Raw genomic sequence first — 21,374 nt, 5'->3', positions numbered from 1 at the left:
AAATAACAGTTACATTGTGAATATATTCTTCATTGTTTTCTTACTATTTTTAAAATATTCTTTAATATCTTATTGTCAATTTTATATTTATGATTCTTCTCCTGCAGTACTTGCTTAATATTTCTTAGATTTCTACGTATTGTTTTGTACCAAAATACCAAAGCAAATTCCTTGTATGTGTAAACCTACTTGGCAATGGAGCAGATTGTGATTCTGATTCTGTGGTGTGGCCCTGTGTGTTGCAGTTTATGATTTGAGTATAGGGCGAGGGCCTGTGTCCAGGGGTCCATCTCATAATCCGTCCATGGGCCATGATAAATCAAAGGGTTTAGGTTTATTCTGTGTACAGTGGCCATGACAGCTCAGACTCAGCTTGTCAGATTCAGCTCTACATTGTCAGCCGGCTCAGAGCAGCAACAGCACCTCTGATTGGCCAGCTGTGGAGCTCACAGGACTCTTGCCACCTGTTCCTGCTCACAGCAGAAGGTGGCAGCAACATGAAACATATAACAGCCATCAGACACCCTACTACTGCTCTGTGGGTTAGTTAGTGGCACACTGCACTATTTCAGATAGAGGAGAGTTCTCTGTGAATTAAACCAAACATGAAATGTAAAAGTTAAGGCGGGAGACAAATCAACTATAATATGATATTATAGGTGGACACTTAACTTTCTTAAGATTAATTTGTGTAAAGTGTGTGTGTGTGTGTGTGTGTGTGTGTGTGTGTGTGTCTGTGAGAGAGCGAGAGAGAGAGAAGTGAGCGGTTGATCTTATTGAGTCAGTCTTCAGTGAGACGGCGGTGAGAGAGGATCATGCGGCGAACAAACTTTCTTTCCCATCCGCTGCACTGCTTTCATCATCATCATCATCATCATCATCATCCTCATCCTCATAATCCTGTAAATCCAACCAAACCCAGCTGAGGAATAATGTCAGCAGACAGCGCCAAATTGGTGGGGGACTACACCTGCGTGCGTTTTTACGTGTCCACCGTGTCCTTCTCGGTGCTGCTCTTCTTCAACCTCATTATCAACTCGACCATAGTTAGCGTGGAGCGGCTCCGGAGTCATGCCCGCTTCGTGCTGGTTTTCCACCTGCTGTTGTCCGCCCTGGTTTACCTGGGGATGAGCAGTGTCTTCTACTACCAGATCCACCTGGACGCACGGCCGAGCCGCTCCGCCTGCCTGACCATGATCACCATCTTGATCAGCAGCGCCTCCAACATCCTCCTGACGCTCACGGTGATGGCTTTGGACCGCTACTGCGCCGTGTGCCACCCGATGCGCTACACCTCCACCTGCACGGCGGGGCACTGGCCCTGGCTGCTGGGTGTGCTCACCTGGCTCGTGGCTTTGGTCATTCCCCTCAGCTTGCTCCTCAACCCGTACTCCAACGGGGACGACTATGGCGGGGAGTGCGGCCGGGAGCAGCTGAAGAAAGGCGAGCTGCAGAAGGTGCTGTTCATAGGTTTGTGCACGCTTCTCATCCTGTACAGCTATGTGAGGATATTAATGGAGGGGCGGCGGTTAGGGGTGCTGAACCGGCGAAACCGGGCCGGGTGCAGGACAATCGCCCTGCACGGCAGCCAGCTGGCGGTGTACATTCTCCCCAATTTTGTGAACTTCGTGCTGACGATGTTGTACAAACAGGATCTCATTCAGCCAGTGACTAAGGAGCGGTCAGCCGTGGTTATCTTTACTTTCTTCAGTTTGGCGCAGTGCGTTGCTCCGGTTGTGTACGGTTTGCGCAAAGAGGAACTTATAGAGCAGTTGAGTCACAAGTTCCCCTGCTGTTCCCGATACTTGAAGAGTGTCCTCGGCTGGACTGTGCACGTCAACTGGACACACAGTCAACACAAGACACGGTATGTCCCATGGATTCACAATTAACGTTTCTTTTTAGGCCTACTTAAAATCCATGCAGAAATCAAGGGACCATTTTACTCATAAGGCACCCTATATAAAGAGTCTATAAGTTGGATTAATGAGAGCAACTTTTGGGTTATTTTTGGTTGCCAGGCTGGGAAAAATCTCTTTTACTGGTGAGTCAATAATAGTCAAGTTAATAATGCTCACTTCTCACTAATGAGTCATCAAGTGTGCATCTAAACACAGTCATTAATTGGTAAAGATGACCCTTTATTAATGACATTGTGTACTTCATGGCGTGAGTGTCTCACCTTATAATAGGCTATCAGCAAAAATTAGAAAGTCATCTCCATATGTTAATTAGTCATCCATAAAATATTTCTACTATAATTCATCAAGTTTGCAGTCCTAAATGTTAATAAATAGTTAATGAATGGATTGCAGCCCTTCCAGAAGGTCAGAGGTCAGATGTAAAAAGACAAAGCAAGTGTCCTGCTGGAAGAGGATAAACAGCAGCCAGAGATATTTCACAACCCAAAATTTGGTCCAGCTTATAACTGATGAAAAAAAACACCAGTAAACTATTAAAGCCATTACAACTTATCAGAGAGTGGTATCGAAATGGGATATTAAAACCACTGAGTTTCAAAACACATGCTATTTTGCAGATTTATATATGTGGACATCTGCATATGGAAAAAAAATGACCAGTGGGCAAAATATCTATGAACTGAAATATCCACAGCTGAAGTAAACACTGTTACGTGAAGTCACATCGAAATGTCTGATTACAGTGTGGAAAAACGATTCACAGATTACAACCAGCTCATCCAAAACTAACATGTGTTATACAGTTTTTTTTCTTACGGACAATATGCAATAAACCACACAGAGTGTGATGGGAAGACTGATACCACTCTCATGTCTGTGTGTAAATATGACGTTACCACCAGCAGCCGGTTAGCTTAGCTTAGCATAAAGACTGGAAACAGGGGGAAACAGCTAGCCTGGTTCTGTCTGAAGGTAACAAAATCTACCAGCACCTCTAAAGATCACTAATTAACACATTATGTCTTGTTGGTTTAATTTGTACAAAAAACTAAGTGTAAAAACAACAATTTGTGGTTTTTACGGGAGCAGTGACTTTCTGGAGTCTCTGCTGGTTGCCTGGCAACCTCAACATTATACAGATTAAACAAGCAAGACATCAGGTATTTATTAGTGAGCTTTAGAGGTGCTGGTAGGTGGATTTTGTTACCTTCAGACAGAACCAGGCTAGCTGTTTCCCCCTGTTTCCAGTATTTATGCTAAGCTAAGCTAACCTGCTGCTGGCTGTGAACATGCATATTTCCCAAAATATCAAACTATTGTTTGAATAGAGGACATTAGACACCGCAGGAAACCCAGTAGCATGCTATTGCATACTTTAGTTTTATTTGTTTCTACAGTATTATTACCTTAAATAGAGCACTTTTCAACACTAAAATATATAATGAAATTTTAGTCCAGACACTAAAGTAGGTCTCCTAGAGCTTGTGCCCCATATTCACATTATATTCACTACTGCCTTGCTTAACTGTCATTTATCTGATAGTGGACAATGAACCTCAGTCAACCAGACCTGAAACCCTGAATACAAATATTACTTTGCTCATTTGGGGGAGCTTTGACTTAAGCTTAACTAAAGTTTAACTTAATTTGCCAGCCCTTTAGTAAAATAATAAACATTTGATAACCAGAAAGATGTAACCAGATTATGTAAAACATTGCAAGGAAGTGCTGAATGCAACAGCTAAAATGAAAACGTGAATTAGTTGAAGAAGGGTGATTAATAGCGAGATACAGTAACATCACTTTACTGAAAGAAATGTGTGAAACTAGTTGATTTGCATAAGGATCAATATTACTATGACAACTGCTACTACTATAACATCACAGTAGCAGCACATGAGTTCATTGCTTTATTGTTATTTCAGGTTCTTTTTACTCTCTTTCTCCCCTCAGGGAGCGAACACTGACAGCCCAAACGATAATTTCCCTCGAGGTCCCTCAAGTCCCAGAGGAGGAGCAAACAACGGCAATGTCAGTCAGGAGTTCCCCACATGACTTGCACTCATGTCAAGGCGATGCGGACAATGCCTGATGGGAAAAAAGTAGGTCAATGTCAGGATCCTGACTGCCACAGGAACATTTGGATAAGTGGCTGGTGTTCTCAGCTCAGGCCTGAAAGGAACTAAAGAAACCACCTTGGACACAATAATCCAGATCTAGGTTTCTTAGTCACCATGGAACATTAAGACCTGGATGTGCATCATTGTCACACCACCACATGGACATCAGCATGTTTATATTTTGGTCTATTTTTGACTTTCTGTCAGGAGAGCACACACTGAAGCTTCTCAGTGGCCAACAGCAGAAGACAGCATGGTTTCAGAAGAAGTGGGCAGTTCTCTTGTACATTTTCCTGGCTGGTCCAGGACACTTAATCAAGTCTTCAGGTCACAAGCCCACTTCTCTGACCTCTAGCTTACAAACAGCCCAGCATCATTTGCGATTAAAATGACTGGGATGGACAGACTTAAACATATCATCTGGTGAATGTTGTTTCCATGTGTTCCTAACCTTGTGGACATTAAAAATTGTGAGTTTAATGGTCTTGAATATTTACAGCATCCATGAAATCAAGAGAAGGCAGATCACACACGCTTCGCTTTCTTGCTGAGAATTAGATGAGATGATCAATACCACTCATCTGTCCGTTAAATATTAGGTGTGGGGGCGGATGTATGCCCAAAGCGATGTTGTACGGGACGGCATTGGCTCAGGAGGTAGAGCGGTCATGTAGTAATCAGAATGTTCCTTAGATCTATCTTGTGTTAGATCACACTCGGTGCACATGAACGCGTAACAGCCATCTCTTTAGTTCAGAGAAACACACAAAACATTTGTTATTTACCATTAAAAGCTTTTTTCACAGTTTAACATGCATTTATTTGGTGGTAATGAAATATATTCAGAAGTAACCAATTAATAATGCATGAATCATGACTCATTTCTCTCCCCTACGTGATATTACATTAGCTGCTCTTAATAATAAAAAAGTATCAACATTGGTATCAATATTAGTGATCTTGTTTGGCACTAGGTCAAAGGTAACTGTATCCTGGCTTTAGCTTCACATTTAATGGACACCCATATGAGCAATACCATTATCAATCTTCTCACCTAGCTAATTCTCTGCAATAAAATGTTAAAACTATTCTTTTTAACATAAGTTAGCTTAAGTTTTACATGATTCTGGGCTAAAGGTCCTCTAATGGAGAACAGGCAATGGGCATGACAAATCCTAACTTTCTCAAAGCAAAGCTAATATTTCCTCTCTCAATATTTATCACTACTAAAAAAAGGAAATTCTATAATCAGTGGGGAATGCCTACAAGCAGAATGTGGGTTTTGACGATCTATAGCACCGTTGCTGCTTTGGAGGTTGTCAGTTCGTTTTTAGTCAGACGGAGCAATTCATGCCGGGGGAATTCACATCTTTTTAACCACAGGGCTCGTGAGTGCTGGCCTGGCACAAGCCTCATTTTCTCTCAGTCTCACACCCACAGCACAACACTTGTCAAGTGATTGTGCATATGAAGGCAGGAAGGGGTTCCTGTTTTTATGCACCGTGCACCAGCAGACATAGCAGTTACTGGCATTCCTGTACAGTGTTTTTGCCCTGGAAGATCCAGGGCAGCAGAAGTGAAAGCTAAGTTGGCAGTTGTTTTGACTACAACAGAAATAGGAAGTGAGTATGGCAGGAAATTGGGTAAAAATATTGCTTCGATGGTATTTTTAATTAACATTTCTTTTTTTCTTCAGAGCTTCAATATTTCATTGGTTTTTACAGGTTAGAAAAGCTTGTACAAGAAAACAGAAACAAGTAAGTGTAGTTTGGCCTGTTAATGCCACATTCAGATATGGTGACAAAGAATTTAAAGGAATCTGAGGCAACAGTTGTATTGCAACTCTATCCAGGCAGAGGCCTAATAAAGGTTTGTTTAATGACAGAAAAATGTCTGTCAATATATTATATTAAACTGATATGGACAATCATCGCTCTTACCGGTGCAAGCCAAGACAGATAAATGGATAGACAGACACAGACACTTTATTCATTAATCCCAACAGGTAAGTGTGCTTAAACATAAAAAGGTCTGCACAATCAATCCAACTCCACTACAACAGTTGAGACAAAGGTCTCGCACCTTCAGAGGTATTTTTAGATAAGGTGATTTCTTTCCAGGCATGTGATCATATCTGTTATTGAATAACACACTGCACATTTTTTACTTCTCAGCAGTATTGCTTGATGTACAAGTTAATGGAAAGGCAAGAACGTGCAGACTTAATTTAAGTGTTATGAATGCGTGAACACACTTTGATACAGCAGATTATGTGCATTTATTGTACAAGAAAGTATTTCTTAAAAATATCTTAAATCCAGGTATGCAGTGGTTACCTTCCAACAACTACAGTTAATGATGCCTGCTACTTTTAGCTGAGAAAATAAACACTTGCACTTTGGAAGTTAATGCGATGGCCATTCAAGTGTAAAGAATGAAGCTGACCTACACTTTTATTTTTTTTATATATTTTTTTAAACATGAAAGCTCTGTGTTTGACTCAAGTCACAACAGGAACTTCGAACAGCATCTGTGGACCGGCTTCTAAGGCAAAAGGTTTTTTGCTCCAGACATGTTTCACAATGTTTCTGTGATGAGCACAGAGTGAGCTTAATTACCATGCAGAAAGGCATTAAAGTACATATACACACACACGCCATTATATACATTTGAACACAATGTGGGTAAGTATCGAAGTCTTTTAAAATACCTTTGCGTATAAATGAAATCACTTAAACAGAGTATTTCAAAGCTTCCTCTGTTAACTGGCCTCAAAGTTGCATTGACGTATTCATTTTTCATCAACAGACAAAAATAACACCATAACTTAATGTTTCAAGAGATTAAATGAGGAGATCATTCAATCAGCTACAGTCATGAAGGCTGAGATAAGGTAAATTTAAAAGCTCCATGCACACATTCGAGACATTCAGTCATCAGCTGTTTTAGATGCAGGCGGTAGTAGGGCTGAATGATTTGTAGAAATAGTGTGATTTTTCTGTCCTATTGACCACTTTAAATTTTTTTTATTTCCCATAAATTAAAACGCCAATTGAGACCTCCAGCACAAAGTCTAGAGGTTGTGAGTCAGTATTAAATAAATAAGTACCTGAAAAAAGACACCATGTATGACGGAGCAATAAGTTTCAACGTGTAATTTCTGTATAAAAACTATGAATCATTCAGCCCTTGGTTGTAGATGCAACTCAGTACATAAAAGCTTACACACCGATGTGTGATGGAGCAATGATGGCGGTAACAAAGTTGATCAAGTGTGAGAGGAACTGGCATACATGACCCTGAACCTGGTTAGAGATGCAGAAGAGTGGAAAAAAAAACCAAAACAAACAGACATGAAGATACAGGGGAGTGTGGGGCGTTTAGAAACCCAGAGGGTGAGGAGCCACCACTCCTCCGTTCTCCACCACGGCTGTAGAGATGGCCCGCATGTTCTTGAAGAGCTGTCTGGACTCACTGGAGCGCAGAGACTTGATGTCTCGCATGATCCTCTCATACGCCTGAGGGATGAAGGGTGCATTAAATCAAGTTAGATTAGTTCATGTTTAGAATTTTCCTGCTACATCTTTTAAAGTTAAATCATCGTGCTGAATGGATTCATGACACTAAAGTAAAGTGTGGAAACATTTTAGATTCAAAACTAGATCATAGATAAGGTGACGCTGTTTACTGACTTTGTAAAATGCATTAGTTTGTCGCCCAGGTGAGACAACAAAACAGTGTCAATTCTACAACCTACTTTAGGATTATGCTACATGGGTTGTGTTTGAATTAATTAATAACGAATTATACTTTTCTTTTAACAATTCAGTATTTTAAAACGTCACACATATTCTACTAATAAAAGACAAAAAATTGTAATGAAAGGTCATCTAAAATGTCCATATTTTTGTTCTACATAATGCCAGCAATACTGCATTTCTGTCAAAGCAGGTCGTGATGTTTTTTCCATTTTAAGTATCTCATTTGAAGTTGTGGAATGCAGATATTAAAAGTGAAAAATGAATGGTGTATGTCTGGTAACCTTATCTACATTATTATTGATTGTCTTCCTGAATCTTCCCTCTGAGTAATTAGCATGATGTAGAGTATTATGACATTATTATAATATATATTAAGATAGAGCTTTTTGGCCAAAATCAGTGATGTTTGATTTTCTCTAACTTTCACCCAACCCTGTCCATCTATTAATGACGGCACCAAACAATTACAAGCATAAAGCACTAATACTGATGAAACTGTTGAGGAAACACCCTTGACTAGAATAAGAAAAAATTATAAAAATTAAATTATATAGCTTCACACCTCGTTTTGTTTACATTTACTATAAAATATTCAATATATCTTAATTACATGATACAATCTCACCATACAGACATTTTTTGTCAGTGTTTCTGGCTTTGACAAGGATCTTACCTCCATACACCAGGTCTCACACAGCATCTTCTCATGCTGAGCTGAGGCAGAGCCCTGACTCAGAGAGCGTGAAGCCCTGCAGAGGAAAAAAACAAAACAAAAAAAAACAAACACGTAAAAATTTTACTTTAGGCTGCGTAGGAGTATGTATGTGGAACAAAAGTAGACCATAGAGAAAGTAAGTGGGAGTATGTAGCAAGAGAGGAGATGAAAGAGTGAAACAGGACAGAGAGAGACCGAGTGGTTGGTAAAAAATGTTTTTAAAAACATAAATAAAAGACAAACAGAGAGCCATGACAATGTTTATTCTCTTGTTTGAGTGTTTGCGTACCTGGACAGAACAACCACCATAGCGTAGAGGTCAATGGCACTGTCTGCAACTCTCTTCAGAACAAACTGTTCATCTGCAACAGGAAACTGCTTATTGAGTTGACTCAAACTTGTTACGCTATTACAAAACAAACATACCAAGTGATAAGAGGATAGTTAGCCCAAAAATTTAGACATGATCCTAACAATTCTGTGAACAATAAGATTTTCTAGAACTCTCTCAAAAAAAAAAAAGCAATTGCAACGTCTGAAGAGACTACCTCCAGCCGAAACCCCCAAACTGTACCAGCTGGGATTTTTTTTTCTACACCCACGGGGGGTTCTCTCATCTTCACACACACACACACACACACACACACACACACACACTCACCAATGATCTTCTTTCCATGTTTGATCAGCAGCTCCTCAATGACCGCTCCGAACTGTTCAATGGCCTTAATGGTCTAGAAATCAGTAGAGAGAGAAAAAACAAAACACAATGCTCACGGAGAGAAATAGGCGACAGGACACTGAAGTGGAAATCAGTAATTAAAGGCAACAAAGCAGAAAAATCCCATATGCAAAAAAGTGTCCTGTCAAGCAGCCACTTGAACACCCACTCACACAGTACAAGCTACCACTTCAACCTTTTTTTGTTTTGTGATACATTTTCCATTTTAGCCATATATTTAAACACACCAGTTCACCGCTATGTGCCAGCTCAGGATGTACAGTTCCCTGCAGTGTCAGACCTGTGCCCAAACCTGCCTTCCTACAAAGACAACAGAAGAAGACAGTTGTTATATCAACAGGCTACTGAGGAAGTACATTTACACCATTTTCTACACCTGTCATGTGGTGAAAGGCATCACAACAGCAGAATTCGCAGTCCTCCATCTGTGTCTACACTGGATCTGTTCTGCCACTATGCAGCAATTCAAAACAGCTTCACTGTTTAAAACTGAAGTGCATCTGTTCTGTCATTAGAGCTGTTCTCTCATCAAACTAGAACCACCATGGGGTAAAATTCACCCATTTTCACTGATATAGTTCTGTTGTATATCATGTTAGAGTGTATATCATATATCATGTCAGTTGACTTATCCAAAACCGGTGTAATTAAGAATTTCTTTACCTGTAAATAAAAAGAACATTTTGTATTTATTATAGGTAACTCAAAAAAGGTATGTGTTTCTGCAGGAAAAATAATTCTAGTCTATGAGGTTCAAAAGCTAACAGTTTTGAGTAAATTCCAGCAGTTCTGGTGTTCAGACGTCAGTGCTTTCGGCAATGAAGTGCTAAATGGCAGTGTTGGAGATGTGGGGAGGACAAAGGGGATACAGACACATTAGCTGCATTAGAGTGACAGTAAGATGAGCCTTGTCTGCACTTGAACAGCACACAAAGCCTGTCTGAAAGCACTGACTAAACTGCTGCAGGAAGTTTTCCATCACTTTAAAAAGTGAAGAAAGTACAGGAAATTGTGACACTGTGGCAACTGTGTGTGTGTGTGTGTGTGTGTGTGAGTATGAGAGAGAGAGAGAGAGATGCAACCTTTTGGCTCTCTTTGTGAGTTCTCCTGCGAGCAACCCAGCGTTGCCAAGGGGGTTCTTCAGGGCCTTCTGCAAGCTCTTCAACTGGTTACCAGCATTCTGGAGGGAAGCAGAGAGGGAAACACATGAGTCAATGACAGAGGCTACTGATTAAAACCTCGATTTTCTCAATCAGGTTCTTACTACAAGTGACAGGATCCTACATGAACACACTATTTTCTGCCAAAGTTAGCAGTTTGGGTTATTTCACATGAGAGATTCCTGCATTCCTTTTTTTCTCTTTGCTATTCTCACCAGTGTGATGTGTGCAATTAATTGATGCATCAGTTCCATCCGTCATCATGTCACTTTGCCCTTGTGGCTGACGTCCGAGCAGAAACGGCTAATTCGTTAGCTCATTAGCTGATAGTAGTTATCCTGTCTATGAATAAAAATGTACAATATAACATATATTATAAAATACACTGTGGAACAGGTTAACCAATAACTCCCTTTCACACCAAGTTCTTGACTTGCATCAGAGTCAGGGTGTTCCCAGGAACGTAACACAGTTGCTTAGTAAAAAAAAAGGGTGGATCTAGAACATGACATTTAATGGTTTGTGTTTGTTTCATCTTCAGTGATCAAATCAAGTATCATGGATGTGTGGATGAGTTTGTTGATCGGTGTCAAGCCAGTTTTTCTTCAGCTAAAAACCAAGAAAACTAAAAAAATTATTTTTGATTTCAGAGCAAGCAGAAGAAGGACAGACCAATGAGTAGCTATGAACGGTGACTGTACTGAAGTTGTAGATGTATATAAATATCTAGGGGACAGTAATTGATGTAAAACTGTCATGGGGTCTTTTACAAGAGAGGATTAATTATACTTCATGCGTAAGCTTCGACAGTTTGGAGTGGAGAGACAGATACTGGTTGTTTTAGCGTTCATTTGTGGAGAGCATTATAACTTTCTGTTTTATTGCTTGGTATTTCTCACTGTCTATAGTTAACAAGAGTAAACTTAGTAAGATTGTTAATGTGTCTAGTAAGATTGCGGGTCAACAACAACACACTGCTTTGTGAGTCCTGAGTGGTGCGGGCAGTCCTCAGTGATGTATCACACCCTCTCTATGGTGAACATGAGGTGTTACCATGAGGATGGAAGTACAGGGTACGGACTACCCTTTGCCCAGAGATCCTTCATACCTTCCAGCATATTTATGTTAAACTAATTCTTTTGATGGGAAGGGTGTGTCACTTGCATTTTGTTGTACTTAATTCTTGATTGTTGGCGATGTGGTTGTGGAGCACTCTGCTGTTAAATGTCTGTCTTTAGTTGTGGTTGTATTTGTGTGACAGTTGCCACAGACACAAAGAGAATTTCCTAAAGGATAATAAACTAAACTAACTAATCTCCACTAATACCTTAAAATCTTTCCTGACTAGAGTAAGCACGAGAAGTGTGCCGTAATAGAGCAGGATTACATTCTATTGAATTGGCCCTTCCTCTCCGCCAATTAGTTGAGACTGACTGGGCACACCGACAGCATCCCAGTCAGCTTTACTTTAAGAAGAAGAACAGGTTGACAAGGAACTGAGTGTTAGGAAACACAGGCTCAACACAGATGCATTTTTAAACCTATAAGATATTACAGCGTCTTGTAAAAGCACATAGGAAGTACTGTTAGGAGTTTCAGACAGCAAGCAGAAAACACTTTCTCTCGCCAGAGCGTCTGTACCTTTCCACACAGGCATTATCACCACAACCGAGACAGAGAAAGAAAACACAACAAAGGAGGTATAATTTTACCTGGAAGCCATTGAGGGCCACAAAGAGCCTCAGGATGTCATTGGTGCCCTCGAAGATTCGGAAGATTCTCAGATCCCTCATCACTCTCTCCACTCCAGAGTCCTGTGGAAACAGATACAGAAAGATGATGACCTTCTACTTGTACTCTATAGTAAAAGAGCATAGGCTATTTTCTTTTTCAACTAAATCCTACCTGGATTAACGCTGCAATAATCTGCATATATTTTGCATTGATAGTCAGTCTTGATTTTAGTCTGTGAAATCTTTGGTAAAGCCACATGTTTGTATTAGCATACTGAACAGTCAACATGGGGAAATGAGCAGTGTTATTTATCATATCTTACAGATAAGACATATCAGCTTCTCGCTGAGATCAAATACGGTAGTGAAAACAACAGTTGCAAAACAGGAATAGACTTTTCATATCTGCGCTTTTGAATTCTGCATGTGAAAGTCGCTGTTCATATTTTTGGCTGCACAGAATATGTATTCTGTGTCGAAGAGCAGAAATGAAAATGTACAGCGAACACTTCTGATTTAACTTCCTTGGTGAAATGAAACACTGACTCAAAATGCACAATGTGACCATAATTGATCAAATTCTGTTGTATCAGTGTTTTCCCCATCTTCCTTTTACACAGCTCATACCCCACAACTAATTTCACAACTTGTAGAAACATGAAGTGGACAAAATTACAGAAAACATCTGCAATACAACATCAGTATCAATACAACACAACAGGCCATAATAAGTATATTTGTGAAGCTTAAAATGTTCAAATTCTGTCAAGGTTGTGGGAATTTCAAGATTGTAAATTGCAGTGTTGTTAAACTAAATTGCATTAAATTATTTTGTCCACCCCATGTAAGTGCATGAGGAGTACAATTTGCGACAGAATTGCCACCTCTGCAGTTAGTGCTTTTAAAGTGTTGTTCCATGACTGGGCAAACTTTCCACTGTATTGAGAGCCCGGCAAATCAGCACGTCTGTTAGAGGGGTGGACTACTGTATCATCTGGTTTATTTTAAGCAGAACAACACTATTGTTTACACAACTTCACTTCGTCCACATATCTTCAGCTAGCTTGTACCAGTCTATTCTTGTGAACTTCTTGGTTGATTCGTTTTCTTAACTGAAAAAACCCTCAGTGTGGTTTCAGTATTTTCTGTGTCTTGCATGTAGCAACTCAATACCACATATGTGTACGTGAGTTTTTTTTAGAAACATAAAGGTGTTGCCATAACATAAACAGTGTGTGTGTGTGTGTATATTATATATATATATATATATATTTGTTTGTCACATGCAGCTTCTCAGCGGTCCCCGGATTTGTATAAAGCAGGATGTGGACTGAGCACTCACCTTCATGAAACCCATGCCACCCATAACTTGAATACACTCGTCAGTCACAGTCCATGCTGCTTCCTGTCACAATTTTGAACAAACACACAGATGCAAGTGAACTTTTGCTTTTCCAAATACACAATCAAATTTCATCTCAATTAAGCAAACAAGCCTTGACACATCTACTTCCTCTACCACCAAGTCTTCAGTCTTCCACAGAATAAGGAACATAGGGGGTGTTGTGTTTCCAAGAATACACACTTGTGTTAGAGTCAGCCAGGGATTATAGAAACTATTAGCACCTGGAGTATGCATGATTAACCAGTTAAACTATTGTGTTATTTAAGTTCTTACAGAGGCAAAGATCTTGCTGATGGCAGCTTCTATCTGGAATTCAGTTGCTCCACTGTCCATGTTGCCGCTGATCATGTAAGCCATTGACTGCAAAAAGATACCGAAGTAATACCATCAGCATCAATTTATGACATCTTGTTCATCTGTGCTGCAGAAATTTTCGGCACCAGTACACAATAATGCAAAGGGTAAACGAAGTGTAACATGTTTGCTAGGTAAATTTAAAAAGGGGGTTTGTTAGGCAGGAAATCAACATCAAAATCTACTTCTGTAAACACATGCTTTGTACTACATATAAACCAGCGAGATAGCAATAAACTGGCTAAACGTGCAGATTAAGCCGTTGCACAGAACGGTCAAACAGGCAAGAATGTCTGATGCTGTTAGATAGTGGCAATATTTGGTTCAACGCCGCTGAATTGATCAGAATCAGCATTATACATTTCAATGTCAAAAGAGAAAGCTGAGATAAATGTGAATCAGACAGTCGTACAGATGAATTCACTGTTAAGTGGTCCGACCTCGGTGACATATTGCAGCATGGTCATGCGAGCCATCTTCTCCTGGATGGCTCCATAGTTGTGGATCTTGTTCCCAAACTGGGTTCTGTTGGCTGCATGATCCACCTGATGAAAAGAGGAAAATGACAGTGACCACCACACCTTAATTCATAGTTATAGGCTGTATATTGTAGCAGTTGGCAACAGATGGGTTAAGTATGAATCCTCTACACTTCCTCATACTTAAAGACTGGAACTGATCATTTAGCAGCCTTTTTTGGGATCCTTGTTGAAATATTGTTGCTGTCTAGCTTTTGTGCAAAAATAGGAAGTTTGGCAAGACTGCCAGCCAGCTCGCTAAAGGGGCCGGATCAATGTTGTGGTGAGCTGCAAAACTGGTGGCACCGAGGCAGGAGCTCAGCGTGACCACACTGTTGTTCTGGTTTCAAAGAAAATGCCACAAGATCTGAAAATAAACAACTGAAGTGAAAACGACTAAAGTATCAAAGTGCTGTGTTATAAACAAGTGGAACCACGGAAGAGGTATGTAGATTATACCTTCCTGCTGGAAGAAGCACAAGCACATATTGCATTTCTCTTATCTTCACCATCTAAATGCATCATTCCACTCAGCACATGAGAACACACAGAGTGTGTCTCCTATACAGGTGTTTCTCCCACTCACCTAATAAAATATCGAGGACAGGGATTTACCCTATTTTAACTACACTGCTCTCTATTGTATGAAATTGCACTAAAGCACAAAGAGTAACACAATGTAATGTGACAAATTAAAAGTCACTTTTATCCACAACAGTATCCTGGAAATGTGCTTATTATAATTCATTTGGATGAAAATCCCTACAGTCTACTGCACTGCTATATAAATATAAGCTATTTAATTTTAGAATTGATAAGCTAAACATTGTATAGGGCCAAATATAGGGCATAGGGGCATTTACTGTGAGTGGAGGAGCATCTAACAGGGCAACAGTAGATAATGAGTTTTTAGAGTTTAACTTTCTGTTATGATCACATTTTAGTTTCATTAACATGTTAAATATAGCTGATTACTAATTCTGACACCTTTTTAAACAGTCACTCGTTGAAATCTTAAAAATGCAAAAAAAATTGTACACTGCATTAAGTACTTTGCAAACAAAAAATGATTACTGCACGGGAAAATTTGTGGCACATATTTGCAGTGTTCATCAAAAATTAAAGAAAAGAAAAAACAACCTCTGGTTGATATTTTTATTAATGATGCAACTATCAAAAAAGGATGAATCGTGTTTCTATGTACATGAGGCGGATCATTAAGTCTATTCCTGCTGTGTCGTACATTAAACTACTGCTTGTGCAACAGTATCAGTATTACAAGTTGAACATTTAGAGTTCAAAATTATCACATTTAGGACAGTAGTCCTTTATGTGCTTTTTTTGTAAAAAACCTTATTCAATTAAGCTGTTACTAACATTATAAAATACATATTTGGTTACATGTAGTTCAGTCTAGAAAAATGTGAATGTTTGAGAAAAACAACAAACATGACCAGAGCACGTTTGAATGTTCAGAGCCTGTCACCTCAGCAGAAAGTTGCATAGCAGAAACAGGCAATGGTGAACTAAAAGAAGGGGAATTTCCCACAAACCCACAGTGAAGGAAATACATGATTGAAGGAGGGGGAGTAACAGACAATACAGATAAAAGCAATGCAGCAGATGGGAAACACAACAACACGTATAGAGATGTGAAGCTGTAAGTGGGAACTATAGTGTCGTAATAATAAGAAAAGCTTATCTTCACACCACTTCCTTTCCTGTCTACATTTTAGGTGCTACAGGTAGTTTACTCACAGCCTTGGTGATGACTCCCTTCATGGTGCCAGAGAGGGCGGCCGCCATGCCAAAACGGCCATTATTCAGGATGTTCATGGCCACCTTGAAACCTCCGCCCACCTCACCTAGCACGCAGTCGGCTGGCACACGCACATTATCAAAATACACCTCGGCTGTGTTGGACGCCTTGATGCCCATTTTCTTCTCTGGAGGGCCACTGTGATTAAGAAGGTGGGGAAGAAATAAAAAAATGGAGAGATTTCATGAGTCCGGAAAGAGAAAAGCAAAATTCCAACCACTGTGTCATTAATATAAAAAACATGAAACCGTAGCTCAAAAACGTCACAGAGTCTAGTGATAAACAGTCAATAATATAAAGAAAAAGGTGTGCTCACTGTGTCACTCCTCCAAAGCTCCTCTCCACGATGAAGGCCGAGATCTTGTCCTTCATTTCCCCGGTCTTGGGATCCTTCATGGGTGTCTTGGCGAACACTGTGAAGATCTCAGCCAGACCTCCATTGCTGACAAGAGAAAAGGGGCATCAGATTATGAAAAAAAAAGACACAAGCAACTTCTCGCCATTACATTGCGTTACTGGACAAATTGTACAATGCTGCCCCCTTGTGGTGAAAGTAACAATATTCTGATTATGCGTACTACTACTGTGTCCTCACCTGATCCAGATCTTGCTTCCACTGAGAGTGAAGTACTTTCCGCAGGGGGACTGAACAGCTGTGGTCTTGATGGAGGCAGCATCAGAGCCACTGGCTGGTTCAGTTAGGCAGAAGGCGGCTACATGCTCACCTGGAGGGACAAACACACACGCGATGTCAAACACATGCACGCACAACAGAAATGTTTCAGCAGTTCTATATTCTTCCTTCATTACATTATGTTCCTTCTCAATACAATGAAATTAATGAATTTGTTGTGGTATTTTCCCTTGGTTGCAGAGCTACATGAATACTGCACCAAATATGTATTAATCAGCAGTTGAAAATAGTCCCCAACAAATGCACTATTTACTACTATCTGAGTAACTAAAACTACTGTGTATATATGTCCCACAATTTCTGTACCTTTTAAGAAAGAGACAGCACTATGAATATCTTCCAGGAGAGACTGAAAATGTGTGCCGTTATCTCAATATTTAACAATTACCGCGTCTCCCCCCTCTCTATGACTGCCAGCTTTTCACTCTGCCTTCAAGTGTGGCCGTTCAGAACAACTATCATGTCAAACGTGGTCGGACAACAAGTCGTACGAACCACTTCTTTTCTAGCATAACCCGGCCAAAACACATTGTTGGTTTTGGTCTTTTCTTGGGATCTGCAGACAACAATAAAAATAGAGAAGCCTTGTCCGATATAATGAGCATATTTGCTATTGTAAACAGAGCTACAATTTACATCTGAAGATGTATGTAAATCAAGATACTGACAACATCAAATGCTGGTCTTCTTACCTGTGGCCAGTTTAGGCAGGTACTTCTCCTTCTGGGCTGGATTTCCAAAAAGCAGAATGCCCTTGAAGCCAATGGACTGGTGGGCACCCAGAGTGATGCCAACGCCCAGGTCATGACTGCCAACGATCTCAACCAGCCGGGCGTACTGTAAGATGTAAGTACTGTAAATTTTCATAGCTATGTGTCTATACAATATTTACTAATGTGTATGCGTTATCGAGTCGTACCTGTGTGTTTGAGAGGCCGAGGCCGCCGTGGTCAACTGGCACCTGCAGGCCAAAGGCACCCATCTCCTTCAGGCCCTGCATGGTGTGATCTTCTACCTTCTCCAAGACATCGTTCTTAGCAGGATCATTTACCTCCTGCCCACCGGAAGCAGGAACATGAAGGGTGAGGGGTGAGTATGAGGGATGTAGAGAGGTTACAAGCATGCGGTCAGACAAATTTATCCAAAAGGTCAAAGAGGTTTGAAATTACCTCAAAAAATTTGCTGACAGGCCCCACGAGCTCTCGAAGAAACTGCTCCTGCTCCTCATTCAGGGCTACAGCACAGACAGAAGTTATTACACTACAACTTTTTTCAGTTCTACAGAGCTTTGTAATGAAGCGTTGGCAAATTTCTAAACACATTTTGACACAATCTCCTCCGATTTACCTGAGGGGTAGGGAAACACTTGGGCAGTCTGGATCTGCCCCTTGAAAATGTTGACAGCAAATGATTTGGATTCCTGTGGAAAATGAAGTCAAACATAGTAAAGCTTGTGCTAACAGGAGAGAATCCAAATATTTTGTTAAAAGATACCCTGTGGCGTTTTCTCACTTAGGCAGGTGGCACAGCCCTGCCAATAGTGTGAAACCACTCTCAGGACTGTGCCTCGTGTCATCCACGAGCATGTGCATCCCAGCAAAACGGGGAACCATTCATTCATTCAAGAGGTCAAAAACTCCACACGGTACCTTTAATTCTTAAGACGTGTTAATTAGATGGCAAATTGTAACCGCTCTAATACTGTTTAAAAGCAGCATTTAAAAAATATAGGAGAATAATGATAATATAATCTCAAATATAATAACAACATAATAATAGAATGGACATACAGCAGCAACTGTCGTCTTTTCCACTTTAGTTGCAGCGTCACTGCCGACTGCTGCTGGCTTCTCCAGCACCGCCTAAAGAGAAAGAGCAAAACAGAGATTAAAGAGAACAGAGAATTAACTCGCTAACAGTTCATCAGTTCAGTAAAAAAGCAGGGGAATAATAAACTGCCTAAGATTAAATAACATTTAATGCAAAAACACTCATTGCTTAAATAAACAACGTGGCTGGGACGAAAACTCAGGTCAAAAGATGTGGTAGGAAAACATACTCGAGGGCAAACTGGCAACCAAGTTTTTCCAATTCCAGCCAGAGCACCAGCTTGGCAAGATGCTGCCAAGGGCAGATCCAGCCAGCTGAGTCACCATGCTGGAGTACTGTGCATACAGTACATAATTTTAAAATGTTTCCAATAACATATTGCTCAAATCAGCAAAACAATCTATGAAACCAATCTGCTTTATTATTGCCTTATAGCAAGTCACATGTTACTTTCAGCTAGGAAAACAAAATATGACTCTGTACTTGGCTCTATTGAGTCCATTAATAAATCTTAATGACAGGACTTATTACAGGGCTGTTGTTCTGTATTGTGTTGAGCAAGTGGTGCTGGGCAATATTTACTAAATTAAATATCAATACCCCCCCATTCCTGCTCTCAGCGAAAACAAATATGAAATTTCATTGCTGCTCATAAGTACTATGTTGACCAGGAGTAGTTGCTGAGCTGCACATAAAATAATTATTTTATAATCATACAAAATAAACAAAAATACAGGTTAATGAAAGCAGCTGTGCTGTGGGATTGGCTATACTGACATTTAAGTGATCACAGAGCAACAAACAGGTTATATGATAGTACAACAACAGAGCATCTATTATGCTTTTTATCTAGGATGCTTGTAAAACACGACAAATGTTGCCATAAAAACTCTAATATGTAATAAAATAATCTTTAACTGCTACAAATTATAAGAGAAAGGATTGTGTTACATTGTTTTGACGATGGTGGATATGTAGCAGTGTGCGAGTCACCCACATTCATGGTGTCACCTTGATGACTGAGTCATGTGACCACTGAACTTTCCCCTACTTACAGCTGGGAGGGGATGTCAACGTTATGTCAGCCAGCCACTGCGTTAGGCCAAACAAGGACAATAAACAGACTCCAACATATCATCACACCACATGCAACACACATAAATGACAAAGTGCTAATTAAATCGAAATATCTATTATATTGTAGGCTAATTTTAGCGTACCTGTGCAGCTTGGTTTGCGTATAAACGACCGTTTTGCACAGCAATCACAGCCCCGGCATGACGCTGACCTCTGTAGCGCAGACAAGACATGCAAGGTGATTTGTTAATCATTTTTATCAAAATATAGGTTAACAGTTAAATAATAGCTTTAACCATTAACGTTGCCTACCCAGACAGCACGGGAGGGATCCTGAGAATTGTACCGCACAGTGCGGAGGACTGGCTCACTTTACGAAGCAGCATGATTTTCTGTTGTTCTAAAACACAAAAGAACAAACAAACGGAATACACTGTAATTAGCTAAATAACACACAAATACTCAAACACAGACAAAAACAAGGGAGGTTAGCTAAGCTAGCAGCTACGTAAAGACGACGTTTTGTTTTGTAACTTGGCCGGTCTTGACTCGGTGTTTGATTCCTCGCACAAAAAGCAGGAAACAGTGTTAAATTTTCGGATTGCTTGTATCGAAAATTTAAGAACATCAATGTACAGTATATACCTTTACAAGTTATATTATGACACGTCGCCTGCGTCCGTTCAGTAACCGACTGTTGCTCCAAATGACCCACTAGTGTTTAACATGAATTTTCTTCTTCGGGGCCCGGATGCCGGCTGCCTCACCGCGGTGCTTCATGGGATACATAGTTTTAAAGTATCGGGTTGCGCGAGGTGTTTTCCAAGCAACAGAAACATATAAAAATGAATACAAGAAAAGTAAATTAATACATTAAATTCAATTTTAAAAATTATTACAAAAGTTATGTATATGGTAAAAAAAAACCAGAGGGTGTTTTTTATAGTAAAGTCTCAAATTATTTTCAAAACCTGAAAACATTTGACATACCTTTAAATATCTACATTTATGTAGAGAATGTTGCTATTATCACACTGTTATTATTAGCCGACATAAATACTCTAAACCTTTGCTCTGCATTAAGACCCAAATTTGATATTACCATACTGAAGTTCAGGAATAACATTTTTGATGGCCAACGAGCTATATAATCTTTCCCAGAATGTTTTGGTATATCACAGGTGTATAAAGGTGTTCTTGAGTTTTAATGTCTTTCTTATAAAATGTACATTCCATCCATCCATCCATTTTCTACCGCTTGGTCCCCGTTAGGGGGTCGCGGGTGACTGGAGCCTATCCCAGTGACTTCGGGCCTTAGGCAGGGCACACCCTGGACAGTGGCCAACTCGTCGCAGGGCGAACCATTCACTCACATATTCATTCAATACGGGCAATTTAGAGTTATCAATTAACCTACATGTGCGGTGGGAGGAAGCCGGAGAACCCGGAGAGAACCCACGGTAACACGGGGAGGACATGCAGACTCCACCCAGAGAGATTGTGTGATGTTGGTCCGGTCCGGGA

General features: G+C 40.2%; 2 protein-coding genes across 2 annotated transcripts; one reads left to right on the top strand and one right to left on the bottom strand.

The window, feature by feature from the left end:
- The first annotated feature begins 26 nt into the window (after window positions 1–26).
- zgc:194312 (uncharacterized protein LOC794943 homolog) lies at window positions 27–6,407 on the top strand. The gene is made up of 2 exons (XM_044185106.1): window positions 27–1,867; window positions 3,876–6,407. The coding sequence occupies exons 1-2, from the start codon at window positions 933–935 to the stop codon at window positions 4,012–4,014; spliced, it is 1,074 nt and encodes a 357-aa protein (XP_044041041.1). The 5' UTR covers window positions 27–932; the 3' UTR covers window positions 4,015–6,407.
- acadvl (acyl-CoA dehydrogenase very long chain) lies at window positions 6,010–20,647 on the bottom strand. The gene is made up of 21 exons (XM_044185105.1): window positions 20,496–20,647; window positions 20,163–20,250; window positions 19,994–20,063; window positions 18,734–18,805; window positions 18,291–18,363; window positions 18,113–18,177; window positions 17,863–17,997; window positions 17,636–17,780; window positions 16,845–16,974; window positions 16,566–16,691; window positions 16,189–16,387; window positions 14,353–14,457; window positions 13,832–13,918; window positions 13,496–13,558; window positions 12,133–12,234; window positions 10,343–10,440; window positions 9,488–9,560; window positions 9,180–9,252; window positions 8,808–8,880; window positions 8,477–8,552; window positions 6,010–7,560 (listed from the first exon to the last, which is right to left on the bottom strand). Exons 2-21 carry the CDS (start codon window positions 20,234–20,236, stop codon window positions 7,423–7,425), a joined length of 1,977 nt encoding a protein of 658 aa, XP_044041040.1. The 5' UTR covers window positions 20,237–20,250; window positions 20,496–20,647; the 3' UTR covers window positions 6,010–7,422.
- Window positions 20,648–21,374: the final 727 nt, after the last annotated feature.

This window comes from Siniperca chuatsi, linkage group LG22 (assembly GCF_020085105.1).
Source record: "Siniperca chuatsi isolate FFG_IHB_CAS linkage group LG22, ASM2008510v1, whole genome shotgun sequence".
Classification (NCBI taxonomy): domain Eukaryota; kingdom Metazoa; phylum Chordata; class Actinopteri; order Centrarchiformes; family Sinipercidae; genus Siniperca; species Siniperca chuatsi.
The sequence above is the reverse complement of the archived record's forward strand: the minus strand, read 5'-3'. Positions and strand labels throughout refer to the sequence as shown.